The sequence below is a fragment of the Leptopilina boulardi genome, unplaced genomic scaffold (assembly GCF_019393585.1).
Source record: "Leptopilina boulardi isolate dan_hultmark-lab unplaced genomic scaffold, ZJU_Lbou_2.1 LbouV2_392, whole genome shotgun sequence".
Taxonomy (NCBI): Eukaryota; Metazoa; Arthropoda; class Insecta; order Hymenoptera; family Figitidae; genus Leptopilina; species Leptopilina boulardi.
In genome coordinates this window covers 2,473,987-2,501,725 of record NW_026137965.1, presented here as the reverse complement: position 1 = coordinate 2,501,725, position 27,739 = coordinate 2,473,987, and the positions used below count along the sequence as shown (strand labels likewise).

The window sequence follows — 27,739 nt, the reverse complement described above, 5'->3', positions numbered from 1 at the left end:
AATTAAATTGCTTTTTGATTGCTTTGCTCTTCAATGAGAATGAAAAAAGAATTTTTTTTTTATTTCATATACAAATATTATAGGTGAATAGAAAAGCTCTTGAGTAACGTTTTAAATGATCGTTTATTCTCTTCGTTTTATCGTCGCTTGTACGACATAAAATGTAAATTAAATTATACAGTACAGCTGTCGTTATATCACAGACTTGCGATAATTATAACTAAATATAAGTGTTAGAAAATGAAATCGAGCGCAAAACACGTCAATTGATTCTCGGGTTATCGTCATTAATTTTTACTTTATTCACACAAATAATAATTTTTTTTTTGTAATATTTTACACACAGTATACAGTATTTTGAAATTTTTTTTGTATTAATTATATGTATCTAGAAATTTTTTTTTTTACCTCTATTTTTCTTTTTCTGACACCTCGAGAAGATAAAAAGACGCGAAGATTAATATCGTATCATAAAAACTCGTAGAACCAATTAAATTCGATATTTTCGATGTAGGAACAATACAACAGTCGTTTATTTCGTAAAATCTATTTACACATTTATTGTTTATAGTTTGCACGTGTATATAACGAACTTCTCTAGGCAACCGGAAATGAAGTCCAGTGTTTTTACTTTTCCGGAAGTAACTAAAACTCGTAAATCATAAAACAAGTGAAATTCAATTTATTCAGTTGTACATTGGCGATAATTTGTCAGTTTTTTTTTTAAAGAACAAAAATTATTTTTAAAAAAAACTCATTTGAAATAATTTTTCTAATTAAAATTGGTATAGAAATCGTTCGCATATATAAAATTGTAATAGAAGAAAAAAGATTTTCAATTCCATGGTAAAAAATTTATTGATTAAAGTCAAATAGATTTTATGGACGTTTATTTTATATACTTTGGTATTTCGTTCTTTATTCAGAACTTTATTCTTCTCTTTAATTAAAAAATTGTTAATTTTTTTTTCATTTATTATAGAAATTCTTAAGATTTTTTCTGCCGTCTTGTAGTTTCTTTTCTTTAATGTTGAGATTATTAATTTGTTTCTAGTCTTTTTAAAATCAAAAGAAATTAAAGATTAAGAAAGATTTTTAAAAAATATATATTTTTTTATGAAAAATGAAAAATAATATTTTATGAAAGAAAAGTAATTTTGAGATTTTAAAGTGAAAATTAATTATTTACACATATAGAAATGATCATTTTCGATAGTGAATGTGTTAAGTAATTTAATTTAATTATTCAAGTTTCAATATTGTAATCAACGAAATTTCAAATATCCCATTTAGATAGACACAATCAGCGAGTTGAAAATTCATTCTCATTAACCGCCATTTAGTGAAATAGCTTTCATTTCGCAATGAAAAAGCTGCTTCGTTTTTCTATTTTTTGATTGTTAAATTTCCTGCTTTCATATACTATATATATATATGACATACATTCATTTTTCTATTAAGTATAAAAAAAAACAAAAAGAAATTCTTGTTGTTTTACAAAAGAGTGCTTCGCTTTTTTCTATTTGCTCATAACCAAACAGTATTAAATCTCTCTCAAATATGTTTATTTTTCAATCTAAATTTTTGCAAAGAGTTGATTATTAAAAATTAATTTAAAAAAATAATATTTCAAATTCTAATTAAAAATTGAATTTATTTTAATTAAAATTATTATTAAAGTACTTTTTCAAATTAAAAAAAAAGGTATAAATTATAATATTTAAATTATTTTAAAGAACATAATTAAAAAATTAATTCTAAAATTGAAGTAGAAAAAATTACATTAGAGAATTAAAAATTTAAATAAATAATTTCAAATGAAATAAAATTTTTATTTGAAAAAAAAGGAAAAATGCAATTAAAAAAATACGAATATTTACGTTAAATTTATTTAAAAAGGAAATAATTTTTAGTCAAATGAATTCTAATTAATATTTATCATGAGCGATGCTACTTTGACTTTGTTTGAAATTTCCGTTTTTTGAAAAAAAAAAAATTGCTGTTAGTTTATTCGTTATTACTTACTTCAAATGGCACGAATTTCATTCAAGTAATTGCTTTGATTGGTATAAACTGAAAACTCTGCGCAAACACTTGTGATTTAAAGTGGCACCCGCGGTTTTAAAGGCGCATGAAACGAACGGGATAAAATTCCTTTTATGTCCTACATTTTCTTTCTTTTGCAATCAACGTAACTAGAGAAAAAAAAGAGAAGTTTTTTTTCTCTCTCTTTAACTCAATTACTTTGTTCATTTTTTTTCGCGGATTTTTCCCCTTAATGCTAATCAATAATACCGAGCACTGGCACTCTCTCGATAGTTAAGTTATACGATAAACCAAGAAAGTAACGACGGTCGATCAAACCTTTTTTTTTTATATATAAAACTTGCTTTTGTGTTTGAATTTCCTTTTATCGTGGGAACTTTCTTATTTAATTACCTTTATTTCGAATACAAAAAAAGAGTTAGTCGATTGTGTGACAATTTTTAAAAAGTTGTGCGGGAATTTTCGCTTTTATCCGCAATGAAAAATTACACAAACTTAACAGTTAATTGAATAGTTGACAATTAATTTTTAACATTTTTTTTTTTATCGATAACAATATATTTACATAAAGAGATTTTTTATTTCGAAGTACAATACTTTTCTATTTAATGTTTCTAGTATTCTATTTGTTTTTATTTGTTTCTTAGTTTGGTTTCTATTGTTTTCTATTAATGTACATTAATTTTTGCAAATTTGTTTTGTTTACTTTAAAAAAAAAAAGTAAAAATTATAAACGAAATTTAAAAATTTGGTTCTATAACAAAAAAAGGTAATGAATTTGGTTATGTGAAATTTTACGCGCCAGAACAATTGGATAATAAGAGTAAAGAAAGGATTGAAGTAGAATATTTTGACGTTTATCCTCAGTGGTTTAAAGTGCCTTGGTAGAAATTTCAATCTGTAACGGTTGAAAAGCTTGCGAACTTTATTATCATCAAGACTTTCTTTTCTGCTCAGTTTCGGTTCTATTTTCCAATAACGAGATTGTTGCACGAAATTGTCTATAAACGAATGTTTATAAAAACAGAGAGAAAGATAATCAACTTATATAATAATATTCCCATCAACTTTATACCCATAATCTTACATTCAAGTTAGAATTTTCATTTTTTAGATTTTTAAAAGTATTTTATTGCTGATTACAAATTATTTAACATTACGAAATTGATTAAAATTTTTGATACAAAATAAAAATAGGTTTGCTCAAAAAAAGGGTACATTTAAGTCATGCGAATAAATTAATTTTTTTGGGTTTTAACACAGTTAAATTACAAAGTAGTTTCTTGACTAGTTTAGTTAAGCGATAGAATTTCCTTAAAGGGCAGGTCAAAGTTCTGATAATTTTTTTTACATAAAATCTGCTATGTAAGAAGAAGAAATTTTATGCATAAAGGGATAAATTTTGGTTTTTATAAAGTATAAAATCTCTTCTTTTATGTTGTATTTATTTTCCAATCGTGCAACAACCTCATTGATTTCGATAAGCTCTCCTGAAGTAACATTTGATAGGAGAGGGTAAACCTTGACCGTCGTTATTGATATGTAAATGGAAGCTTATACAGACTGCCTTGTACTAGTGCGGGGGTATTCAATGAAACTAGCCATTCGTTTGATTCGCTGATGTAGCGTAACATATACATATCGACATGGATTGAACCGTAATCCATACAAATATATCCCTTACTATAACGTTGGTACAAAACAGATTGCTGCAATAGTGCAGAACCTATTGTTTATATTTTTTCAAATCTATTTCGAATTCATTAAATTTACAATAATAGACTTATATCATAAATACAATCTCACTCAACTGTTTCTCATTCCTTTTTTTGCATAAATTTTTTTTGGAAATGTTTTCATGTCTTACATTAATAGAATGTTGTTTTTATCTTTCCCATGGTAAAACATAATTGTTTTACTATGAGAGAGACAATATAGTTTCAATCACATGTGATGACTAGATCATCACATTTCACTTAAAGCTAAAATCAGGTTTCTTTATTTGTTGCACGCGCCTGTTTTTTTTTATTTTATTTTTCAAAGTTTATAAACGCGAAAATGCAGGTCTTCCGGTGGCACGTACGGATCTCTTGAGCCGGAAGCCCGTGGAGGCTCTCGTTATAATTCCGTTGTGAGTGGCTCCGTTTTCTCGACAATCACGTGAAATTCTGTTTCACGGTAAAGTCTCCCATCCGGTACAACCATCGTTATCCGACTGTCCACCGGTGCACTCGATCCACTTCCCTCTTTACTGATGACGCCATTCTTTTTCGAGACAACGTCTGGAGCACTCGTGGGAACACTTATCCAACTTTTTCTATTTGTCTGACGACGCTTTCGACAGCACCAAATAATCAAACACACACTTATCAGCAATAAAATAATCACTCCAACAGCAGCCACTATAAGTATTATTAGCGAATTACTCAATGCACAATTTCTTGTTTCATAATCAGTAAATGTTATTGGCGAATTATTAGCTCCATTAATACAGAGAAATATTTCTGAACCAATTGGTTCTGATTTTGCCGATGACATTTCATCTTGTTTTGTATTTAACCTCGAATAAACATTAGTATAATTAAGAATATCACTCTTCCAATTTGATAATTGATCACAATCACACGTTTGATCAACTAAAAGATTATCAATCTCAGGTCGAAAACTACTTCTATCAAATATCAACGAACCCTCTTCAAATGTTTTTAATGTATTATTTTTAAATATCAAATCATAAAGACTACCCAATGATGTACCACGTGATCTATTTTCCATATCGGCTTTCATTTCTAAAAATGCACCCATTGCCAAATTTGCAAATGTATTATTTTTCATAATCACCGGACCCCTAACGCTAATATCAAATGCCTCACCCTCAACACTATCAAAGATACAATTTTGTATAGCAACAGTTTTTGGTTTTTTCACAATAAACGCTAAACTTCTCAATGTTTCCATTTTAACGCCATCCAACATAAAACTTTGATAAACTTCAATGTCATTCATTGTTCGACTTGGTATTATACCACGAAAACTTCCTCTAATTACATGTAATATTTGTACGTCAAATTTTTTAAATGCATGCGCTTCAATATTTTCAATATTACAATCCTCAAGTCTTATTGTATCGGTATTGAGTAAATTTGCAAATGCAAAGGAACTCATTAGACCTATTCTAACGTCCATGAACATGATCGTCTTGATGTCACCGCGAAATGTGAAACTGGACAGTAGATCGATGCTACTGTTACGAACAGTGATCTTCACGTCTGTACAACGTGGTGATAGTTCGAAGCTTTGACGCTCCAGGGTTAAATTAGCCACGTTTACCAACTCGACCAACCGCAGAGCCTCAAGGTGAATTAAACTTGAGTTTGTCAGGTACACCGAACGGCAGTTGCTCACTGAAATTAAACTCGTTCTTGGAGTCAGCCATTTTTCACTCTCTGGCGTGATAATCAGCTCCTGAAAAAAAAAGTTTTTTTTCTGTTTAGAATCGATTTTTGAAAATTTTATTATTTCTATTCTAATTTTATTTTTTCTATTCCCTTTTCTCATATTTATCTTCTCTTTTTTAATCTCATTTTAAAATTAAGACGTCAAATTTTAAGGTAGAATAAATAAATGTAATTTTTGACTTTATTTTTCGATCCAAGTCATAGTTTAAGTCATCATCTGAACTTTTTGAGGGACAGTTATTGTACCTCAATTATACCTTACTGTCCACCAAAAAGCGCAGCTCTAATACAATTTAGAATTTAGTTTGGATTTTTGTTAGTTTTGATCAAGAATAGTTTGTCTCCTTGATAGTTTGGAACCGTGATAGATTGGATCAATGTTAATTTGGATTTCAGATAATTTAAATGAAAAGTTTGGATTAAAGATAGTTTGGATCTCTGATAATTTGGATCAATGATAATTTGGATCAATGATAGTTAGGATTAATGATAGTTTAGATCACTGATAAATTGGATCTATCATAGTTTGTATCAATGATAATTTGGATCATTAATAGTTTGGATTAATGATAGGTTGGACCTTTGATAATTTGGATCTATCATAGTTTGGATCATTGGTAGTTTGGATCAATGTTATTTTGGATCTTTGATAGTTAGGATTAATGATAGTTAGGATTAATGATAGTTAGGATTAATGATAGTCAGGATTAATAATAGTCAGGATCAATTATAGTTCGAATCAATAATTGTTCCGATCGATGATAGTTACGATCAATGATAATTTGGATCAATGACAGTTTGGATTTTTGATAGTTAGGATCGATTATAGTTTGGATCGACGCTATATGAGATCTTATTGTAATTATTAGTAAAAATCTTCAAATAATTATCAAATAATTATCAAATGATTGTCAAATAATTTTAAAAAATATTGGTTTTGTAATTATTCGAAATTTGGACTGAGATTGAATAATTTCTTGCTGTTTTCGTGAAAATTTTTGAACAAAGAACGAAAACAGAAAGAAATATTGAGTTTTCTTTTGCGGATTGTGAAAATATCATTTTTCAAAAAGTTCATATATAATCTTTCGCGATATAGTTCCTGGGAAATATATATATATATATATTTATCAAAGAGAGTGTCGTTTGTTTAGACCTAGCGGCTTGATGTCCTAGATCGATAAGTCCCCAAAGGATAGAGTTGTGCTTTATCGGATTGCGGGAAGGTGTTTGAGTCAAGAAACACGATAGTCTCTTGAGAATCAGGAAATTGACGAAGAATAGTCGAACGTCATCGGGTTGACACCTTTATATATATATATATATATGTGAACTTTGACCCCAGATTACAATATTTAATATTTGATTTGAAAATGCTTTTAAAATTAATGGTGCCAAATTTTGCCTTAATTGAACAATTCTGACTACGCTAATTATTCTAAATGTGTACGTCTTTCTTTCTCTCTCTTGGATGTCGAACACGCATACGACGTCGTTAAGTTATAAAGCGGTCGAGCTTAACTTTCATTACCACCGGAAGGGCTTGTCTGTGTTATTAAGTGCGATTTAATTCTCGTACTCGCGCGTTTTACGAGACTCCCTTAAAACTTGTCTTGATCGCTCAGAATTTACGTCTATAAGGAATTTGCATGCTTGATTTTATATTATAAGAGCTTGCGAAAATTATTAGATTCGAAGGGATGATGATTAAAATTTATTTGTTCGCACATACATTTATAATGAGTGATGAGGAATTTAATTAAATTTATTGTTTTGGGAAATTATATCAATTTTTTATATATCGAAAATGATTATTACTGTTCGGCAAAAGAAATTAATTAATTAATAAATACGTAAATAAGTAAATAAATTATAAATAAAATTATTTATTCAGAATATTTTGAAAAATGATTTTGCAATAATAAAATAATAATATAAAAAAATTGTTAATTAACTTCTTTTCTTTTGAAAAATAAATTTTCGTTGGAATAATATATATATATGGGAGAAACTGTAATTTTGTTGGAAGAAAAGAATTTTTAGAATGCTTTTTTTTTGAATATGCATATAAACATTGAATTTGACTTTTATATTTTCACAATGTTTATTCATATTTAAAAAGCGTGCGGAAATTTTGTTGAATGAAATTTTAATATCGTGTATATAACGTATTCTGCATTTCAAAAAAAAAAATTCATTTTTCACATGTCATTACGGAATTTTTAATATTCGCGGATTGAATGTAATTATTTGGATTTAAAAAATTTATTTTTTTTTTTTTAAAGGAACAAAATTTAAATATTACTTTCTCGAAAATATAACAAAAAATAATATTTTATTTTTCTTGTTATACAAAAAAGTATTTTCTTTGTTACAGAAAAACATTTTATTTATTGTATAAAGTAAATATTGTTTTTAGAGTGTCGCAATTTTAAGATAAGAAAATGACACATCGAACAGCATCTGAAGTGAAATTCGCGATTTTGTGTTATATGAGAAGAATAACATTGTGTTTGGTTGAGGGATAATAATTCTCCTCTTTCTCTCTCTTTCTCTTTCTCTCTCTCTTGAGTCGAGTATATTCGACCTCCTTTAGAATCCGTTATCACGAGTAGTCTGAAGTTGGATCAGCTTCTTTGTTACGGTTTGGGTCGATTAATTAGATTATCGGTTCAAGTATGCTTGCCGCAGCGTTCCTTATATAGTAGGTGCTTGTTTGTGTCAAACAATGGCAATGTAACAGAAGAACGCGACGTGCCTTTAGCCCAATTTGTCGGGTTTAAAGTTTTAAGCACTTTCTATTTATATGTGAATGCCTTTTATTAAAACCAGACTAAATTTTATCAGGGTTTTTGAGTTTCTAGTATTCTAATAATAATAATAATAACAATAATATTAATTCTAATAATATGCCTAAAATAAAATACAAAAAAAAAAAATATTTCTCTGATAGGTGAACTATTTTTGGAGAAGTACTTTTTTACTGTTTGCCAATAATTTTCGAAAAATTGTGCCAAATTTACTAAAAAAAAAAAAAAATTTGTCGACTTAGAAATAACTTTCTTGAACTATAAAAAGAAATAGTAAAAAAATAAATTCCTTTTATTATCATATATCTCTTGTAGACATTCAGTAGAGTTCTATCATTTTGTTATAACAGTCGTTCACGATTCTTTACAATTTTTTCGTGAAATGCTCTCGTTATTTGGCTGTTCTTTTTTTTTTTTTTTGTTCATGAAAAAGTACACTCGCATTTACTATTTGTGGAAATTCTGCCAACTCTCATTTGTGTGAGCCTAAAATAAAAAAAAAAAAAAAAAAGAGCACACAATGATCGATAGCATAGTGCGCGACCAAGAGACTCTTGTCCTTCTCTCTCTTTCAAATATCGCCTCTTCATCAAAATGTCGAGTTATAATAGTGATGAAGTTGCGCGTGTGGTGAAGGGCTTTTCCAGCTGCTCGACATGAAAATGAAAACAACGATATATGCAAAGAGGGATGAAGAAGAAAAAAGGAAAAAAAAAAAAAAAAACGTTTCCATCGGCCGGTTTTTTAATATTAGCTATACTGGATATTATAGCCGCGCGCGCGCCACGTGACGAGTTCAATATTTGCCTTCGTTTATTTTCCGCGCGCACTTTTATGACTTTATATTGTTGAAAATGAGAATTGGACCAGGGGTCCAAATTAAACGTTTCGAAATTGGTGAAAGGGGTGAAAGGGGGGGGTTGGAACTTCCCAAAGAAGCGAAAGCCCCATTACCGGGAACGAGAGCACTTTTACGATCTATAAAGGATTTATGCGAAACAATTTGCCCCACGGGGACGATTCGTTTGCCGACGAAGAGAGAAAAAGAGAGAGAGAAAAAAAAGAGAAGGAGAGAGAAGGAAAGAGAGAGAGAGAGAGAGAGAGAGAGAAAGAGAGACATTGAAATAAAGAGAAAAGTAGAAGAAAGAAAGACTGTACACAGGGGCGCGGCCATTATTGCCACTGGCACTATTCATTTCCGGATTTTAATTCGAAAGTACGAAGAACTGATTGGCTATAGCTCGCGGAACGACGAATCGCAACCCCTTTGTTAAAAGCCTCTCTCGTTTTTATTTTTTCGTTCGTTCAAAAGCCAACGCTCAATTTTCTTTGCTTATACAATTCATTCTCTATTCAGGTAGCTGACGATTATCGTTTTTTTCTTTTTTTTTTAATAATTCAAGCTGTTTTTCCTCAAAAAAGAAAACATCAAAATTCTTTTCATTTCTGATACAAAATTCTAAAATTTCTTTATTCTCGAATCAATTTTCATTCATTTTTTAATTTCTTTTTCTACCACACTGGAAAAATTGTATTGAATCAAGAAAATATTTTTTTGATATCGAGAAACCCGTGTAGAAATTTTGCCAGGGCCCAGATCGGGGCTGGATCAGGTTGCCCTATTAGGAAATTAAACGCCGCGCCTGATGTAGCCCTAATTAGGAAATCCACATTTTCTGGTACCCCTGATCAGCGTTTCATTCCCTACTAGGGTCCTGATAGGGCAATTTTTACTAGTTTCAATTATAAATTTTCTTGAATTAAGAAAATTGCAAATTAAATTATTTTTTTGAATCAATAATAATTTTTTTTTCAGTGGCCGAAAAACTACTATGAAATACAAAAAACTAATTTTATTTAAAAATTCACAAAAAATTTTTTTTCTAATATCAAAAATAAAAATTTATTCAATTGATGAATTTTGAAAGATGAAAGAAACAATATTCTGATATTTAAATTTTGCTGAAGTTTTCTGAAAAAAAAAAAAATTTTTACTTCTTGACGTTGCATTTTGAGATATTCATGCAATAAATTGCTTTTAACTTGGCAAGTTTTCTTTAAAGGAGAAAGAGGGGGGGGAGGGAATTTTCTATACTTTTTGTTGTACTTTTCTTCTTCTCTTGGCGGAAAAAGCTCTCTCTCTCTCTGTACCATTTCATTCCCCATGGGTCATTTGAAGAAAAAGAGTAGACAAAGTATTTCCACTTTCGAGAAAAAGACAAAAAAAAAAAAAAAAAAAATAGGAAAAAAATGGAAAAACGTCCAGTCGATGAATCCTAAGTCACACGACGAGTTCTTGCACAGGGCTATGCGACAAATTGTCTGAGCGTGCAGTTCGCGAAACATGAACGAAAGAATAGGGAAGAATTTATGCTGAAAATCTTCATGTCGCAGTTTATAGTCATTTGTCTTTTTTCTTCTCTTTCTTTATGTCATATATATATGTGCAGATGAAAAATTCTCAAAACGGAAAATTTATTTGTTAACGGAAAAAAAAGTCGATTTAGACAAAATTTTTGTTTTTTGGGGAAAAATTTTTAATTTTATTTTTTTATTTAAAAAATAGTTTGTTTTTCGAATGGGTTTTTTGTTTATATAATTAAAGAGAGGTGGAATGAATGTCATTAATCTGACGAAATCGAGACATCCGATCCATGAATTTATCCGACGTCCGATCTAGAGCACTTCCGTTATGCAAAATAGGCGCAAATAAGGTTCTATTCTTAAATTATATGTTGGAGTGTCGCGCATATGGCGATTTCGACTCTTTTTTATTTCTGCTCTTTGCAAAATTACTTTATATAACGTTTTTCACATATTTTTCTTAGAAATGTAAAATTAATTTTGAGAAGCTAATTTTTATTGCACAGAGCTATTAATAAATGTGTCTTTGTAAATTTTACAATACTAAATTTTTTTTGATAAATTTTTAACCGAAAATTACGAAAACCCTATCCAATAAATAATAATAATAATAATAATAATAATAACAACAAAAATAGAGATAATGATAAAAAAAATAATAATTATTATAATTACTATTATTTATAAATAATTATTTTGTATTTATTTATAATTATTATAATTTTAATAATAATATTAATAATAATAATTATAATAAAAATAGCAGTAAATATTCAATAAAATAAAATTGATATTACAAATTAAGTAATTTGAAAAAAGGATTTACTTGCCGAAAATAAATATAATGTTAAAAATAGTCTTACTTTTCTATATATATGGCATTTGTCGAGCTAAAAAATAGGAATAAAATCTCGTGGGACCAGTTTCTTGTCTCGCGCGGTCATTTCGTCACAGACTCAATTTTTATGAACCGAGTTTATTGTTCAGCTTGCTTATTCTATATGAATCCCAGGGCATTATGTGTTTTACGCACGAATTATATTCGTGTTTTGAATCTTTTATTTTATTGAAAAAAAAAAAAAATTCTTTGTCTTTTACACGTAACTAGAATTATAGAAAAAATTTATTTTTTTGCAAAAATTTTATTTTATATTTATATAAAAAAATATGGATTAAAATACGGTGAATAATTTTTACTTAAAATAATGGTATTTCCGCGCAGTATTACTATATATATTTATATAATTGGGTCAGTGAATAAAATACTAAAAAAGCAAAAAAATAGAAAAAAAATGAATAGAACTTTTGTGTTGAATATGGAAAATTCATAGTCTCTTTTTTAATATATTAATTTTTATACTCTTTTTAGTTATTTTTTTAATTCTTCTTTTAGCTATTTAAAAAATTTTTAAAAAACTTTTTTTGTCTATTTTAATATAGATATGGATTTAAATCCATACTTGTGGCTTATTTAGTATTCATATACATATAATCTTATCTGTTATCATGTAAAATGAAACCATTATTATAATTTATTATTGTCATTAATCGAATTTTATTCTCGGATTCTCGTTTTCCGTTTATTGAAACGTATTCGTTGCAAAATTTCTCTTACTCTCTCTTTCTCTCTCTCTCCCTTCGTAATACACACAATGGCAAGTTGAAAATATCCATTGGAATTGTTACAACTCTTTTGAGCTTTTGTATTCCTATAAAAGCTCATTTAATTGATTATTTGCATTGAATTATAAATGAACATTTGATCCCTATTATACAAAATCCACGCGAACGGACAAAAAAATCCAATCTCTATATCATTATTAGTGACTGTGAAAACAAATATTTAATTAATATTACATTTCGATTAAAAAATTCTATCTTTTTTTTATCAGTGTGTAAATGTTTATTTTTTGATTTTTTTGATTATTTTTATTAATTTTTATTATATATTATTATTATTATTATTATTTTGCGGTTCATATGAGAAAAATATTGAATTGATAAAAACAAGATATGTGATAAAAAAAAAAAGATCAGAATTTAATGAAAAACGTTATAACATTCCATGTTATCTTGGGAAAATAGTTGAATATAGTTTGAAAACTGGTTTTCTTAATTTTGTTCTCTTGAACGTGTTCCGCGAGTAGGTTTGATGTCACTTTATATCGAGACGGGTTATACGCAGCTGGGTTGTATTTTCTTCATCGCACATCAAGTTTTATAAAACAAGAATAAGTATTTATTATTATTGAAACTTCTTCTTTTTTTTATATAAATATATTGAAGTAAAAAAGAAATATATATATAAGTTTCATGTGATTTATGAGCATAATAAAAGCTCTTGTCATTTATTGAGTAATTTCAATTGATTTTTATATTTGAAGTACAATTTTTTTTTGTTCTTCACTCATTTTATATTTATAAATGTGAGTCTTGATTAAGTCGTAAAATAAAAAAAAAAAAAACTGAGATTTTGGAGTGAAAAATCGCTTTCAATAGTTTGCCAATATTTTTTATATTCTCTTTATTAAGACAAATTGATTTAATTTTATTGTTTTCATTTATTTTAATTCAAAAATTTTGCAAAAAAAAGCAATAATTACGTTATTATTGGGATTCGATTTTTATTTAATATTAAATGTTTTTATTATTATTATTACTATAAAACACGGAAAAATTCTTTTTTACCTGAAACAGCGAAAGTTTTCGCTATTCTAGAGAAACATATCGTTGTTCCAGATAAAGTTTTTTTCCCGTGTATTATTATAATTATTTTTATTATTATAATTAGTGTAGTAGTAGTATTTTTATTATTATTTTTTATTAATATGTTTTTTTTAAATTTTTGCGAAAATTTTATTTCGTTTTATTTTGTTTTGTGACTGAATGATAAAAGTTTATTTAAATAAAAAAGAGGTGTAATATTTCTCTTTGATTCTTATATCTATATCCATTTTCAATTTTCATCGAGATAGATACTTTTCTAAGTTGGAATTTTGTGTGAGTGCTATATATTTTATAGTGGAATATTTTATACGGTCACGTGTCTGTGATTCGTCAAGTGAACTGCAATTTTTCGAAAAGAGAGGGAGATTGACCTACCCTAATAAATTTCACGATACGTCACCTTATACGTATATATATATATATATATATATATATATATATATATATATATATATATGTACCTTTACCCTGTCGACTATACCGATTGGCGTAAACACGCTCTAATTTATGACGGTCGAGGAAAAAACACCCCTCTTATAACCCGAGAGTGTTATTTTAACGATTTGAAACGAAACTACCCCAACGAGACTCGTATAAGAAAATAAAAGTATTTTGATCTTTTTTTTTTCTTTTTATTTGCAATAATCTCATTTTCGATCTTCTTTTTATTTCTTGTCAAATGGTTCGATATTAGAGGGAAAATGATGATGGAACGTTTTTGAAAAAAAAAATTTTAATTGGAGGTATTTCAATTTTAAAATGAAAATATTTTTTTGAATATTATTTTTATAAATATTTTATGAAATATAAAATAATATTTTATTGAAAATAAATATTAAATTGAACATTAAATTTAATATTAAATTAACTATTAATATTAAATTAGATATTGATTTTTAGAAAAAAATAAAATTATTTTCGAAAAATTTTGGCTTAAACATTTAAACATAAATTAAATATTAATAAATATTAATAGATGACGAATGTAAAACATATTTTCAGTATTTTTTTATTTACTATCAACTTGTATTTTATTATCATAAATTTATTCTCATTTATCACACATGATAATTAGTAACAATTCTTGTATTTAATTTCCGATATATACAACTGTTATATATCAATTAAGAAAATAACAGATGGAAAAATTATACATTAAATCTTGACATTGAATTTATATAATCTATTTTTTTCTAGTTTATAAATAAATCTCGAAGAATGTAAAAGAGAACAATAAATTTTAAATTCGCTACTTAATTCAAAATTAAATTTTAATTTAATTTAATTTAAATTTTAATCGCGTTTTTTTATTTATTTTTTTTTTAAATTAAAACACGTATAAAAAAATACTTAAATATTTGATAAATAAATATATAATAGATTGAGTAAATATCGATCACGCGGTTAAAATATTGAGTAAATAACTATTCTGGATAAAATTTGAGGGGGATTAGAAAAATAAATAATAAAATGACGCGGTTAACCTGGAATAGAGAGAGCGACGACGGAAATGCATCGGTAATTGAAAAAAGGGAAATCACTTTAGTAGAAGGGAATAAAACTGACCAATCTGTCGAATAAGGCCTTTTCGTAGTTTTTTTTTTATTTTTTTTTATGAACCCGCAGTGTGACTGGTATATGTATGCTATATAGAAAAGAGTAAAATTGCGAGTGTTCCGTTCTACTCCCGCGGGAATTTTTCCCGAATCGAAAAACTGAATTGGAGCACTGGGTTAGGGATTCGAACAGACATTTCACTTTGTAATATATGGTGTTTCAAAAATAATACTAGCGTTTTATTATTTTATATTCGAACAAACTTATTACGTGAAAATACAAAAATTAATTTTTTACAATTATTTTAATTTTTAAAATTTAATTTTTTATATTATAGTAATTTTTATATTGGAATAATTTTATATTGTAATTGATTTTAATAATATATGATAATTTTTACATTATAATAATTCTTTTATTAAAATTATTGTATCGTAAAAATTCGAGAAAATTGTTATATTTATAATTTTTATATTGCAATAATTTTAATAATGTAGCGGATTGTATATTGTAATCATTTTTATATTATAATTTTTATATTGCAATAATTTTAATAATGTAGCGGATTGTATATTGTAATCATTTTTATATTATAATTGTTATATTATAAAAACATTTGCCCCATTTAATAATTTAATTTTTAATGGCAAATTTTATAATTTACATATTAATATTTCATTTTATCAAAAATATAACAAACTTTTAATAATTTGGACCACTAATTGTTAATGAATTAAAATATATATATATTTTTTGCCGACAAATCCTCGTAGGATTTACTTTAACTGTTTTCAACTGTTTGTAAATGAATTAATTTAAGCTCCGGGTAGCAGAAGTAACTAACGTAAAATTGATACAGATGAAGAATTTCAGAGCAAGTGAAACTATGCTGAAATTAAATTAAACATTTGCTGTCGGCAGATTTAATTATAATTGTCATTAGTATAATTGTTTATAAATAATTTGTACCTTAGTGAAATTTGAAAAAAAAATTTTTTTACCTAAAAATTAAAGCAGAATGTGATACTTTAGGTAATGTTTTTTTATTCCTCTATTTTTCTAAATATTTCTTTTGTAAAGAACGGAAATAGAGTAGACATAGAGGGTGGATTTTATTTCAAAAAACCGGTTTCTTGTAAATAAGGATTCAGGGGAGCCCTCAGGATAAATTATAATAGTCCTCTTGGATGCTTTTTTTTTTTTTGATAAATCTTACCTTGCCCTCGTCCTTACAATCGCAGGTTACTCGGCCGTGATCATCGCAGGTACATGGCGGTGGTGCGTCACACCTGTTGGTTGGAATGGTCATTGCGCCCTTTGGGAAACTGGTACAAAATAGTCCGAGGATTGCACTCCCCAGCACCAGTCCCGTTGCTCCCATTTTCTCCACTTAACAACTTAACGTTTTCTTTTTCCCACCCCTACTATCACCCTTTTACTTTCAAAGACCCACATTTGTCAACAAAAACCAATTCTCTTCTGTGGTTTTGGGGCAAAAAAAAAAAAGAGGGAAAATTAAAACAAAAAAAAAAGAAATTAAAATGAAAATCAAGGACAAACACTTGTCACATTCACAAACTCATTGTTCCTCGTGTAAATGAGTTTCACTTTGACAACGAATCTCTTTTCTCTCTTATTCCGGTCCATAGTGTGTAATTTATCGTTTTTTTCGACTTTTTCTTTTCATCAAAGAGATTCACATTCAATCCAAAGTGCTTCTTTTGATGATGAAAATGAATCCGATCCTCCAATCATTGTCAAAAAAATTCTCTGCTTCGTTCTGTAAGAAAAATATTCGTTTTAAAAAATGGTAAACATAAATTTTGATTTCTATTCCAAAAAAAGAAAAATATAATTTTAAGCTCAAAAATGAACTGAAACTGAATTTCTATTTTAAAGCAGAATTTTATTTTATTAACGAGAAGAATATTTTCTTTATGTTCGTGTTTCATTTCGATTTGTATACCATAAGCTATATAAGAGTGTTTTTGTTCTCCTTTTTTTTTCTCAGCAACATGCGCGGCCTCAATTGCGTAACCACTTTGATAACTGGTAATAATCTCATTACTTTAGCAAGGACATTAGTAAGTAATATACTATTCATCATGTTTTTTTTTCTAAACAGAAAAGTGATTCAGATTATTGATTCGAAAAAGAATAATATGACTGTAATTTTTTTGTTTTCGAGTAAAATTTCCGCATCGTTCGGCAAAGGAATACAAGATTCGAAACTTGAGGATTCAGCATTAAGGTTTTTCTAACCGCGATAAATTGTCTTTAGCTGGCCTAGAAACTTGGCAGAAAATTTATGTCTTACCTCCACTCGTTAACTATCCAGGGATATCATGAATGTTTTAATTTTGCATAGACTTCTTCAAACTCTCGCATAGAGTGCACTTCAACAGAAGGAATATTTAATATTTCAATATACTATTGATTAGAAATTTATTAATATTCGAATACTTTTGTTTATTTTTTGTTTCCTTTTTTGATATTCGCTTTTTCTCGTCTTTGGAATCTATTTTTGAAAAAAAATTAATTACTTTGGGATTTAAAAGAGATTACCCGCGAGCTGTTTAGTTTTTGAAGTCATTCTGCAACTGTGAGCAGAACTTTTATTTCCACATGAATTGCATTCACGGTACACCACGTGATTGACGTATATGTACGAACTATATATATATGCATATGCAAAAGTGTAAACGAAAAGCCAGTGTGTTAAAAACACGCCCGTTTCACTATATGACACTTTAACCAGGTGCGTTTGAGTGCAGGTGATGTAAGATATTTAAATGAAGTTTATTTAACCACGTACCCAACGTCATATAACTTTTTTTTTCCCATTCGAATCTCGAAAAAGATTGTCAAACTCAACCACAAATTTTTTCCCATTCTTTCTCGAGAAGATCGAATCTTATTTTCTTTGCAAATTTTTCCCAAAGGGTAAACAATTTTTACTCCTCGTTATTTGACAAATAAAATAAAAAAAAAGTAATTTTTCCAATTAATTCGATTTAAATTTGTCTCTAATCAGACAGGAAAAGTTTTTGCGGGTTTTCCCTCTTTTTTTTTCTTTTTCCTAGTTCGCGGATTAAATGGCGATCGACCCCAATAAGTGTCGGAACAACGCGTTAAGCCTTGGTGTTTAAATGGATAGAATAAGGGGTCGGTTTCTCCTGCGAGGCCGGATATCAAAGTTCACACACACATACATATATACATACACAGACAGTTCGAACTTTGGACTTCCTAATTATTGAAATTTCTCACTTCTCTCGAAACTTGATTGTACCTTCCCCCGCATCTCTATATTACGAATTCGCATAATGGCCTGTACGCGGTGATCGCCAGACGCGTCTGTTCCGCCCATAATAATTTCTCGCGCATTAGCATAGGATTCTCAAGGGGAAATCACGAATTACACCATATCTTCTATTTTCCGTATATATTATATATATACATAGAAACTTGAACTGCTTCTAAATAGTATAGAGAAAATTATATCTTATTATTTTCGGTATTAATTGAATTGAAATTAATTGTTTGAATATAATTTAATAATTAATTTAGTTATTTTTATTATATACGTGAATTCAAATTCCGTTTTGTAAGTAATTTGGCGCTAAATTATTAGAAAAAATTCCACTGAAAGTGACCCAGGAATTTTTAAGGCAATTGCATAGAAATTTCACCAAGTTTCCAGGGAATTTCCATGGAATTTCCATTTCCAAGATTACATGGACTTTTCATATAAGTATTCCATGAAAATTTACTTAGAAGTTACTTCGGAAGTTGATGGAATGTCCATGAAATTCCATGTAAACTTAATGGAAATTCCATGGAAATTGGATAAGTTTATGGAAAATATATCAAAAAAAAATTTTGTGGCAAATTTTGTAAAGTCTGTGAAAATTTAATAGAAATTCCATAGAATTGTATAATGGAATTTCTATAGCAAGTCTAAAAATTTACTGGAATCTCCTTGGAAAATTTATCGAAAATCCGTGGAAAAATTTGATTTAATTTCTTTGGAAAAACGTTGGAAAATCCATGGAAGTTTTATGGAAATTGAATAAAAAAATTACTGGAATTCCCTTGGGAAATTTATTGAAAGAATTGAATTTATTTCGAAAATTAATGAAAAGACCATGCAAATTTAATGGAAATTCCAAGAAAATTTATGGAAAGTCCATGAAAATTTACTGGAAATTCCTTGGAATATTTGTGGAAAGTCCGTTGGAAAAAAATTGAATTTCTTTCGAAAATTAATGAAAAGACCATGCAAATTTAATGGAATTTCCATGGAAATTCCAAGAAAATTTATGGAAACTCCATGAATATTTGATTTTAATTTCTCTGGAAAAATGATGGAAAGTTCATAAAAATTTGATGGAACATCTATGGAAAGTCTATGGAAAATATGAAAGTTACTGGGATTTCCTTGGAAAATTAATTAAAAATCCGTTGAAATTTGCTTTGGAAAATTTGATGAAAAATCCATTGAATATTGATGAATATTCAATGGATTTTTAATACAAAGTCAAAATAAATTTAATTTCTTTGGAAAATTGATGGAAATTGCATGAAAATTTGGTTGAATTTCTCAGTAAAAACAATGGAAAGCCCATAGAAATTTAATAGAATTTCGAGGAAAGTGAATAAAAATTCATTGAAAAATGTATGGGAATTCCATGAAAATTTGATAAAAATTCTATGTAAACTTAATGGAAAGTCTATGAATATATTTGATGGAATTTTTATGGAAAGTCTAAGGAAATTTGGCTTGTTTATGGAAAATCCATGAAAATTTCATGGAAAGTCTATGAAAATTCGATGGAAATTTGATAGAATTTCTATGGAAAGTCAATCAAAATCTTCTTAAATTTTTTTTTGGAAAATTAATGGAAAGTCCATAGAAATTTTATGAACATTTCATGTAAACTTGATCGAAAATCAATAGAAAAATTTGATGGAATATTTGTGGAAAGTTTAAGGAAATTCGACAAGTTTATGGAAAATTTATATAGAGATTTGATAGAAAGTATATATATATATAAAGTCTATGAAAATTTAATGGAAAATATGATATAATTTTTGTGGAAATTCAATGGAAATTAATTGGAATTTTCATGAAAAATTGATGTTAAAGTCCATGGAAATTAACTTGAATTTTCGTGGAAAATTGATGGAAAATGAAAATGAACTGGAATATACGCATGGAAAATTGATGGAAATTCCATGGAAATGAGGGAATTTCTACGAAATTTCCAAAAAGGAATTTTCTTGTAAATTCCTGTGGTCACTTTCGGTGGAATCTTTTTTTGGAAAATGAAATCGAAGTAAACGGAAATACTCAATTTCTCTCTTATAAGAGGAAGAACGCAATGTAAAATGTATTTTTAATTGAGTGCGTGGAAATTTTGGTTCATCGTAAAAATGACAAATTTCGCGTGACGTAAAATGAATCGTCGAATACGAAACTCCCCCCCCCCTCTCACACTCTCGGGGATGTGTGGAGGGGGATTTTTAGTAGCGTCGTAAAGTGTTTTCCATAAAGTTATGGCTTAGGAACAATGTCTCCATTCTCCTGCTTTTCATTATCCGGCTTCCTTCTTCAACTCTCCCGCGACGACAGAATGAAATTCTCTCGAGGGCGTGCAAAGTTTTACGAGCCTCGTACCTTGATTAACTTAACGAGCTCTCTCTCTCTCTTACTCTCTTACTCTCTTACTCTCTTCACGTCCAAGCCTCGAGCGCCGGGTCGAATCGCGAGGATTATCGCCCCGAATCTCGTTTAATCCAAACCCTGCCCTGTAATTGTTGCTGAATATTAAATATATAGTGATATATAAAAATATCTTTCAAGTTACTATAAAATATGTGTCATCTTATCTTTTTGACGTTTAATTATTAGGCTTTATGAAAACTTAATTTTTTTTTGCCCTAACAAAATTTAATTTTTATATAAAAAATAATACATATATTTATATATATAAAAAAAAAAGTTGAATATAATAGTCGACTTAATGATTACGTAAGGAAAGAAAAACAAAAGTTAGAACTTTCGCTATAGCGGTTTAAAATGAAACTTTGTTCTTAAATGAACTTTCATATTTGACATTTTGACAAATTATAACTCGTCATATTAAAGTTATTTTAGTAATTTATTTTTAAACTTTATTTAAATAATTAAATAAAATAATAAATAATAATAATTATAATAATAAATTATTTTAAAAACTATCGATTATAAATGATATAATTGTAATGAACTATTTATTGATTAGGTTCATTATTATTCATAGTAGAGGTCTGAATTAATTAATGTTACCAAAATTAAACGTCGACTAATTTGTATATATAGGTCTCTGTTAAGGTAAACCGTAAATGACTCTTTGTACTCCCATTATTTGTCGGTTGGAATTTGCTTCAACTATTACATAATTAAAACGAATTGTAAATGCCAGGAAAGCGTGTACGTGTATATATATACATATGTGGTTTAGAATAATTAACCGGAAAAAAAAAATTTGAAAAGAAAAACAGGTTTTAAAAAACAACTAAAGAATACTCATTTAAACTTTTTTCATGTTTCTTTTTTTTTTATTTTCTCTCGTGAAAAATTTTTTTCCCAAGTATTTTTCAAACTGTCATTCCATATTGACGGGAAATTGTTTCATTTAAAATTACTCTCTTTTTTTTTAATGTTTTTCTTTTTCGAAAAAAAGGGCAAAGGTGCGTCTATAAAAAAAAGAGAGAAAAAAAATGAGAGAGAAATTATACAGATGTAGAGTACACAAATTATTTCACGTTTAGTTAACTTTCCTCTCGGCCGGTCTGTTTCCTTGATTAAACATTCCTCACCGAGTGATTTATGCCTCGTTAACGGATATCCATAAATACTCGAATTCCAAACCTTTGGCTTTACGATAATTGCGCTGATTTCGTCCTGCTTGTTTAAGGATACTATGTACGTTCCAAATATATATATATTTAGTGCAACATCATTTATGTAAACAAATTTTTTTTTAAATTTCGATTTATTTCTATAATATTAATTTTCTCCATTAATGTCAATTGAAATATGACTTTTGCGGATCGAAATATTTTTTTTTAAACGAGAAAAAAATTCTCAATTTTTTTTATAAAGAAAAATATTTTTTAATTTATTATATAAAATATTAATTTTCTTAATTTAGATGAAAATAATAATTTTTTTCAATGGGAAAAAAAATTCTATTCTTTTCTATTTTCTTTTAAGAAAAAAATTCTTTTCTGATTTTTCGTAAAGAAAAATATTTATTACAAAATATATGCTAATTTTTTTTTTTACGAATCTATAAAAATTTTTTTTGAAACATTTATCAAAAAGTCAATTGTAACGCTGTGCGTCATGTCTTGTTAATAAATCTCTTTTTTTTCGCTCTCGCCTTGGCTTAATACTTTTGGGAATATAGGCAAAGTGTGAAAGCATTACCTGTCACTATGCTCTCGAGTAAATTTCAAATTAATGGAATTTAAAATCAAACCCTAGTCGGATTTATTTTATATATATATATGTAGTTTCTATACGGATCGATATAGAAAAGAGGAGGGGGGGAAAGCTTTGATAATACGTTATCGGGCGTATTTTCAATCACCCAATTCCCCATGCGAATGACCTACATTTCGTGAGATGTCATTGGTTTACACGCGTGTAAAATTTATCTATGTTTTTTTTTTCAAGGCTACTTTGTCGATTCTTTTTTTTTCTCTCTCTTTATTTTTTATCTCTTTTTTATTTCTTTTTTCTTAAGTACATTGGTCATATACATTTTTTTCATGTTATCACACACACACACTTTTTTTTATCATTCTGTAAATTTTTTTCTTCTTTTTCTTTTGTATATAAGGTAAGCCCTGGGCTTTCAAGGTATTTGAATTTTCTTCTACAGTTTCTCTAACATTTGAAAAGATAACGTGTGACGTGAAGATGCCTCGTGGCCCATTTTCTCTCTATCAACCATATATTCTCTATATACTTTCGCCAAAGTTGCTAAAACTTTTAACACATGGTTACTTAAGATATCGCATCTGCAATTTTCACCATCTCTCTCTCTCTCGCTCTCAGAATCCCGTCACAAAGTCGATGAATAATTTTCCTTCACTGGAAGCAATTAGAATATTTGCTGAATCTTTGCGTGTGTTTAGGGGAAAAATCAACATTATAAATGACGAAAATTGAAAATATTTGTTTAATATTTAACTTTGGTAAATATTTCGATAAATATTTATCTTTAACATTTTATGATTTTTATAAAATAATAAAATTTTGAAATTTAATTTAAATTTATTGTTTGTAAATTAAATTTTAATTTTTTTATTTTTAAATTAAAATTTCTTTTTTTAAATTCAATTTAAAATTATTTTTTTAAATTAAATTTTAATTTGTGTTTTTAAATTTAATGTTTATTTCTATTTTATTGGAATTTTTAATAATTTATTTTTATTAATAATAATTTATTTTTAATAATAATTTATTTTCATTATATACCTTTATTTCCATAAACTACATTTGGAATTTTTAATAATATTAAATAGAATAATAATTGATATGATAATTAATCGGATTTGTTGGGGAGGAAAATTTAGCTCTGAGGAAAAATTTCTTATTTCTATCTTGAGTAAAATCTTCCATGTTATATAGTTAATTTGGAAAATTCGGAAATCAACTACTTGAAAATAAATTGATCAATTAGTCAATAACAGTATTGCAGAATTTCCGATAATGTCAAAAGCAGAATCTTGTAAAGATGAGAGTAAATTAAAAAGTCATTCAATTTTACTATGTACATCAGTTGAAAATATGTTCAATATTATATTGACTAATGGGATTAATTTTTTTTTAATATTTTTTCATGAATTCAAATTTTAATGTACAATATTATTTCAAATTCAGAGTAGAAAGTTAAATATTATTTAAAGTACGAAATTAATTTCAAATTCAATTAAATAATAATAATTTCAAAAAATAATAATGACAAAATAATAACAAAGTCTTAAAAAATAATAACAGAAATAAATAACAAATAATAATAATAATAATTTATTGAAAAAAATAATAGTAACAGAATAATAATAATAATAATAATTTATTGAAAAAAATAATAGTAACAAAATAATAATAATAATAATAGTAATGAAAGCAATTGTAATGATTATAATAATTAGAACAATAAATAATATGGTAGTAATTTTGTTTATTGTTTAAAAATAACAATTTATATTACTAGTTTTTTTGGGGAAAATTTTATAATTATATGAATTTTGTTAATGTTTATTAAATTTATTATTTAAATCATTTGGTATTTATCTTGAATTCTATTATTTATTGTATTAATTCACAACTTTTGTTGACTCCAATATTGAGAAAAGATAATCAAGAGCTTATTAATTTATTTCTGATGTTGCTTAACAGTAAATTAATTTTGTATTGATAAATTCTAATTTCAGAACACTGAAATTGAAAATAGATTTCATCTTTTATTATATCATACTATTATGTTTATTAATTATTATGATTATTTATCCATTACTATATTTTATTGTCATTTTTTTATTATCACTAATTTTATTATTATTATTATTATTATTATTATTATTATTATGTTTATTAACTATTATAATTATTTATCCATTATTATATTTATTATTGTCATTATTTTTCTTAATATCACTATTTTTGTTATTGTCACTATTTTTTATTATTATTACTATTATCATGTTTATTAACAATTATGAAATATTTCATTAATCATAATTTCCGAATATTCTTCGCAATAAATTTTTCGTCTTGGTTTTCCTTTACTCTCAGTGATTGCACTTTTTTTTTGCATTTTCAATATCGCAGAATTTTATTTTTAAATTCGTACGATAGCAAAGTTCATCTTTCTATCTTCTTTTTGAAATTCGCAATTTATATCATATTTCATCATTTTAGTTATTTTATTTCTTCAATTTTTGTAATTATTTTATTTCTCGAATTTTTGTATTTATTTTATTTCTTGAATTATTTGTAATCATTTTTTTTCTCTCGTTTTTTTTGTATTTATTTTATTTCTTGAATTTTTGTAATGTATTTAATTTCTTCAATAATTCTCAATGAATATTTTATCTCACTTTTTTTGAAAAAAAAAAAAAAAAAAATTGCTTTCAACTAAGTGTCGGTGTATTTGCGCAAAAAAAAGGAATCTCTTTGTGAATAATGTCTAAAGTTAGAACCAATAAAAATTCTAGGCTACTCCTCTTGTTAGTTTCGTTATTTGTGGTTAGATGTATCAGCAAAGGCTAGATGCGGGGAAAAATTCCACTCTGTACGCGATAACATTACATAAGGCTGTGTAAATGTCAGTTTGCGGTAAGAAACGTGCAAGATCGCGTCGACTATTTTATTATATATATATATATAAATACAAATTTCCAACGCATGACAGAGCGCATTAAAAATATATATATATTTATATTGAAAATAATTTTTTTATTACCGTCGTCATTAAAAATCATTTTTTAAAATTATTAAACTCGGTCTCGATTTATTTTTTATCAATTTTATAATCCGCGGTGATAAACTCTTCACATTAATTTTATTTCTTGAGCCTTTCATATATACAAACTATCTTTCATCACAATCGTTTATATATTTTTTATCTGCCAGAGAAAATGAAAAAAAAGATCACTAATGCCAATATTTAATTTCGTTATAATTATAATAATTATATATTGAATTCCATTTGCAAAATAGCAATTATATATATTTCCTGATTGGCAATATACCTAATTAAAAATCAAGTCCAGGTGTCGCATTGCAGGAAAAATTAATTGCACGACATTCGTGCTTGTGATTAATTTTCCCCGAGGCAAAATGCACTCTCGGTGGTCACAATCTGCACGTACCACTTGAATAACTGATGACCAGGAATGTTTCATTGCACTTAATTATCATTGTTCCTTGATGAGTTTTGCATTTTCAAAAAAGGTTATATTTTATTATTTAGTAGTTGGGTTTATTTAGGTTGTATTTCAAAAAATGGTTTTAAATTTTTCAGTTGGTATAAATATGAATGAAACTTGTTGTCACGTGCAACACAATGAATAAACAATGTTTTTTCGTTCCTTGAAAGAATTTATATTTCTTTTTTTTTTTTAATATATGAAGCGCGACCTCGACGGCGCGCAAACAGCGACTGGTTGCCTTTCGAATTCCCGTCAGGTTCGCACCTCTACGACGACGACGACCCTCACCGTCGGCATTTCGCTCTCCCCCCCTCTCCTCTTTATTCCTCCTCTCCCGCAAAACGTCGCACGCACTCTCCCTCTCTCTCTCTCTCTTTCGGCTTTTCCACCCTCTCTTTCTCTTTGTTTTTTGTACCAATCTTCCTGCTTCAGCCCCACCAACTCTTTGGCTTCTTCCATTCTCTTCTGTACGTTCGGTACTCTAGGTCGTAACCGCCAAGTTCTTATCAGTCGCACGCGATAAGGCGCGACAGATAAAGCCCTTAAATCACGACTCTCCGCCTCGTGATCGCGATTCGGCAAGGGATCGTTTTGATCTCTGATTTTCACCCCCCTTCTCATCTCCTTTTTTTCTCTTCTCTCTCTCTTTTTTTTGCCCCTTTTCTGTCTTCGGGATGCTGAGGATCCATTCAGCTTTGAAATGTCAAGCTAATCTCCAAGGAATACCTTTGAGATTTAACGCGATAAGAGGATGACGCAGGTGTCGTCTTCTTTCTTGATAAAAGGGAATTTCTTTTTTAGAAGATGAAGTTGTTTAATGATTTGTTTAGTTAATTATGATTTAGGAATTTTTTTTAATGATATAAAGAATGTTGGAAATTTTTTATTTTTTTTTTAACATTTTATTATATATTTAGTACTGGAAGGAAGTTACAACTAAACATAATTTACATGTATAAATAAGTTACAGATTGAAATAATTTAAAGTAAAATAAACTTACAATTAGGAGTAACTTACAACTAAAATTAACTTACAATTCTAATTAACTGACAACTGGAATTAACGTACAACTAGAAATAACTTCCAACTATAGAATTAACTTCCAACTAGAAAGAACTTACAACAAGAAATAACTTATAACTAGAAATAACTTATTTAACTTCAAACTAGAATTAACTTACAAGTAGAAGTAACTTCCAACTAGAAAGAACCTATAACTAGAATTAACTTACAACTAAAAAAAAAAACTTACAACTAGGATTAACTTACACTTAGAAGTAACTTACAACTATATAAATAACTTCCAACTAAAAAAAAACTTACAACTAGGATTAACTTACACTTAGAAGTAACTTACAACTATATAAATAACTTCCAACTAAAAAAATAACTTACAACTATAAAAATAACTTTCAACTATGATTAACTTACAACTATAAAAATAACTTCCAACTGGAATTAACTTATAAGTGGAAGTAACTTACAACTAAAAAATAACTTCCAACTAGAAAGTACTTAGAACTAAAACTAATTTACACCAAAAAAATATGTAACTTCCAACTAGAATAAACTTACAAGTGGAAGTAACTTACACCTATATAAATAACTTCCAACTAAAAAATAACTTACAACTAGGATTAACTTCCAACTAAAAAAATAACTTACAACTAGGATTAACTTACAACTATAAAAATAACTTACAACTATGATTAACTTACAACTATAAAAATAACTTCCAACTAGAATTAACTTATAAGTGGAAGTAACTGACAACTATATAAATA

The 27,739-nt window shown here is 27.4% G+C and overlaps 2 protein-coding genes across 6 annotated transcripts in view; one reads left to right on the top strand and one right to left on the bottom strand.

The window, feature by feature from the left end:
* Positions 1–27,739, top strand: part of LOC127288535 (E3 ubiquitin-protein ligase MYCBP2) — a 364,776-nt gene that overhangs the window by 19,962 nt on the left and 317,075 nt on the right. The window lies entirely within an intron of this gene.
* LOC127288540 (uncharacterized) lies at positions 105–26,225 on the bottom strand. Of its 4 annotated transcripts, none has more exons than XM_051316047.1 (3): positions 25,775–26,225; positions 16,179–16,742; positions 105–5,511 (listed from the first exon to the last, which is right to left on the bottom strand). In XM_051316047.1, exons 2-3 carry the CDS (start codon positions 16,341–16,343, stop codon positions 4,165–4,167), a joined length of 1,512 nt encoding a protein of 503 aa, XP_051172004.1. In that variant the 5' UTR covers positions 16,344–16,742; positions 25,775–26,225; the 3' UTR covers positions 105–4,164. The 4 variants fall into 4 exon arrangements, with proteins under 4 accessions (XP_051172004.1, XP_051172005.1, XP_051172006.1 ...); XM_051316048.1 differs by having other exon boundaries at positions 25,895–26,225; XM_051316049.1 differs by lacking the exon at positions 25,775–26,225 and adding an exon at positions 17,280–17,574.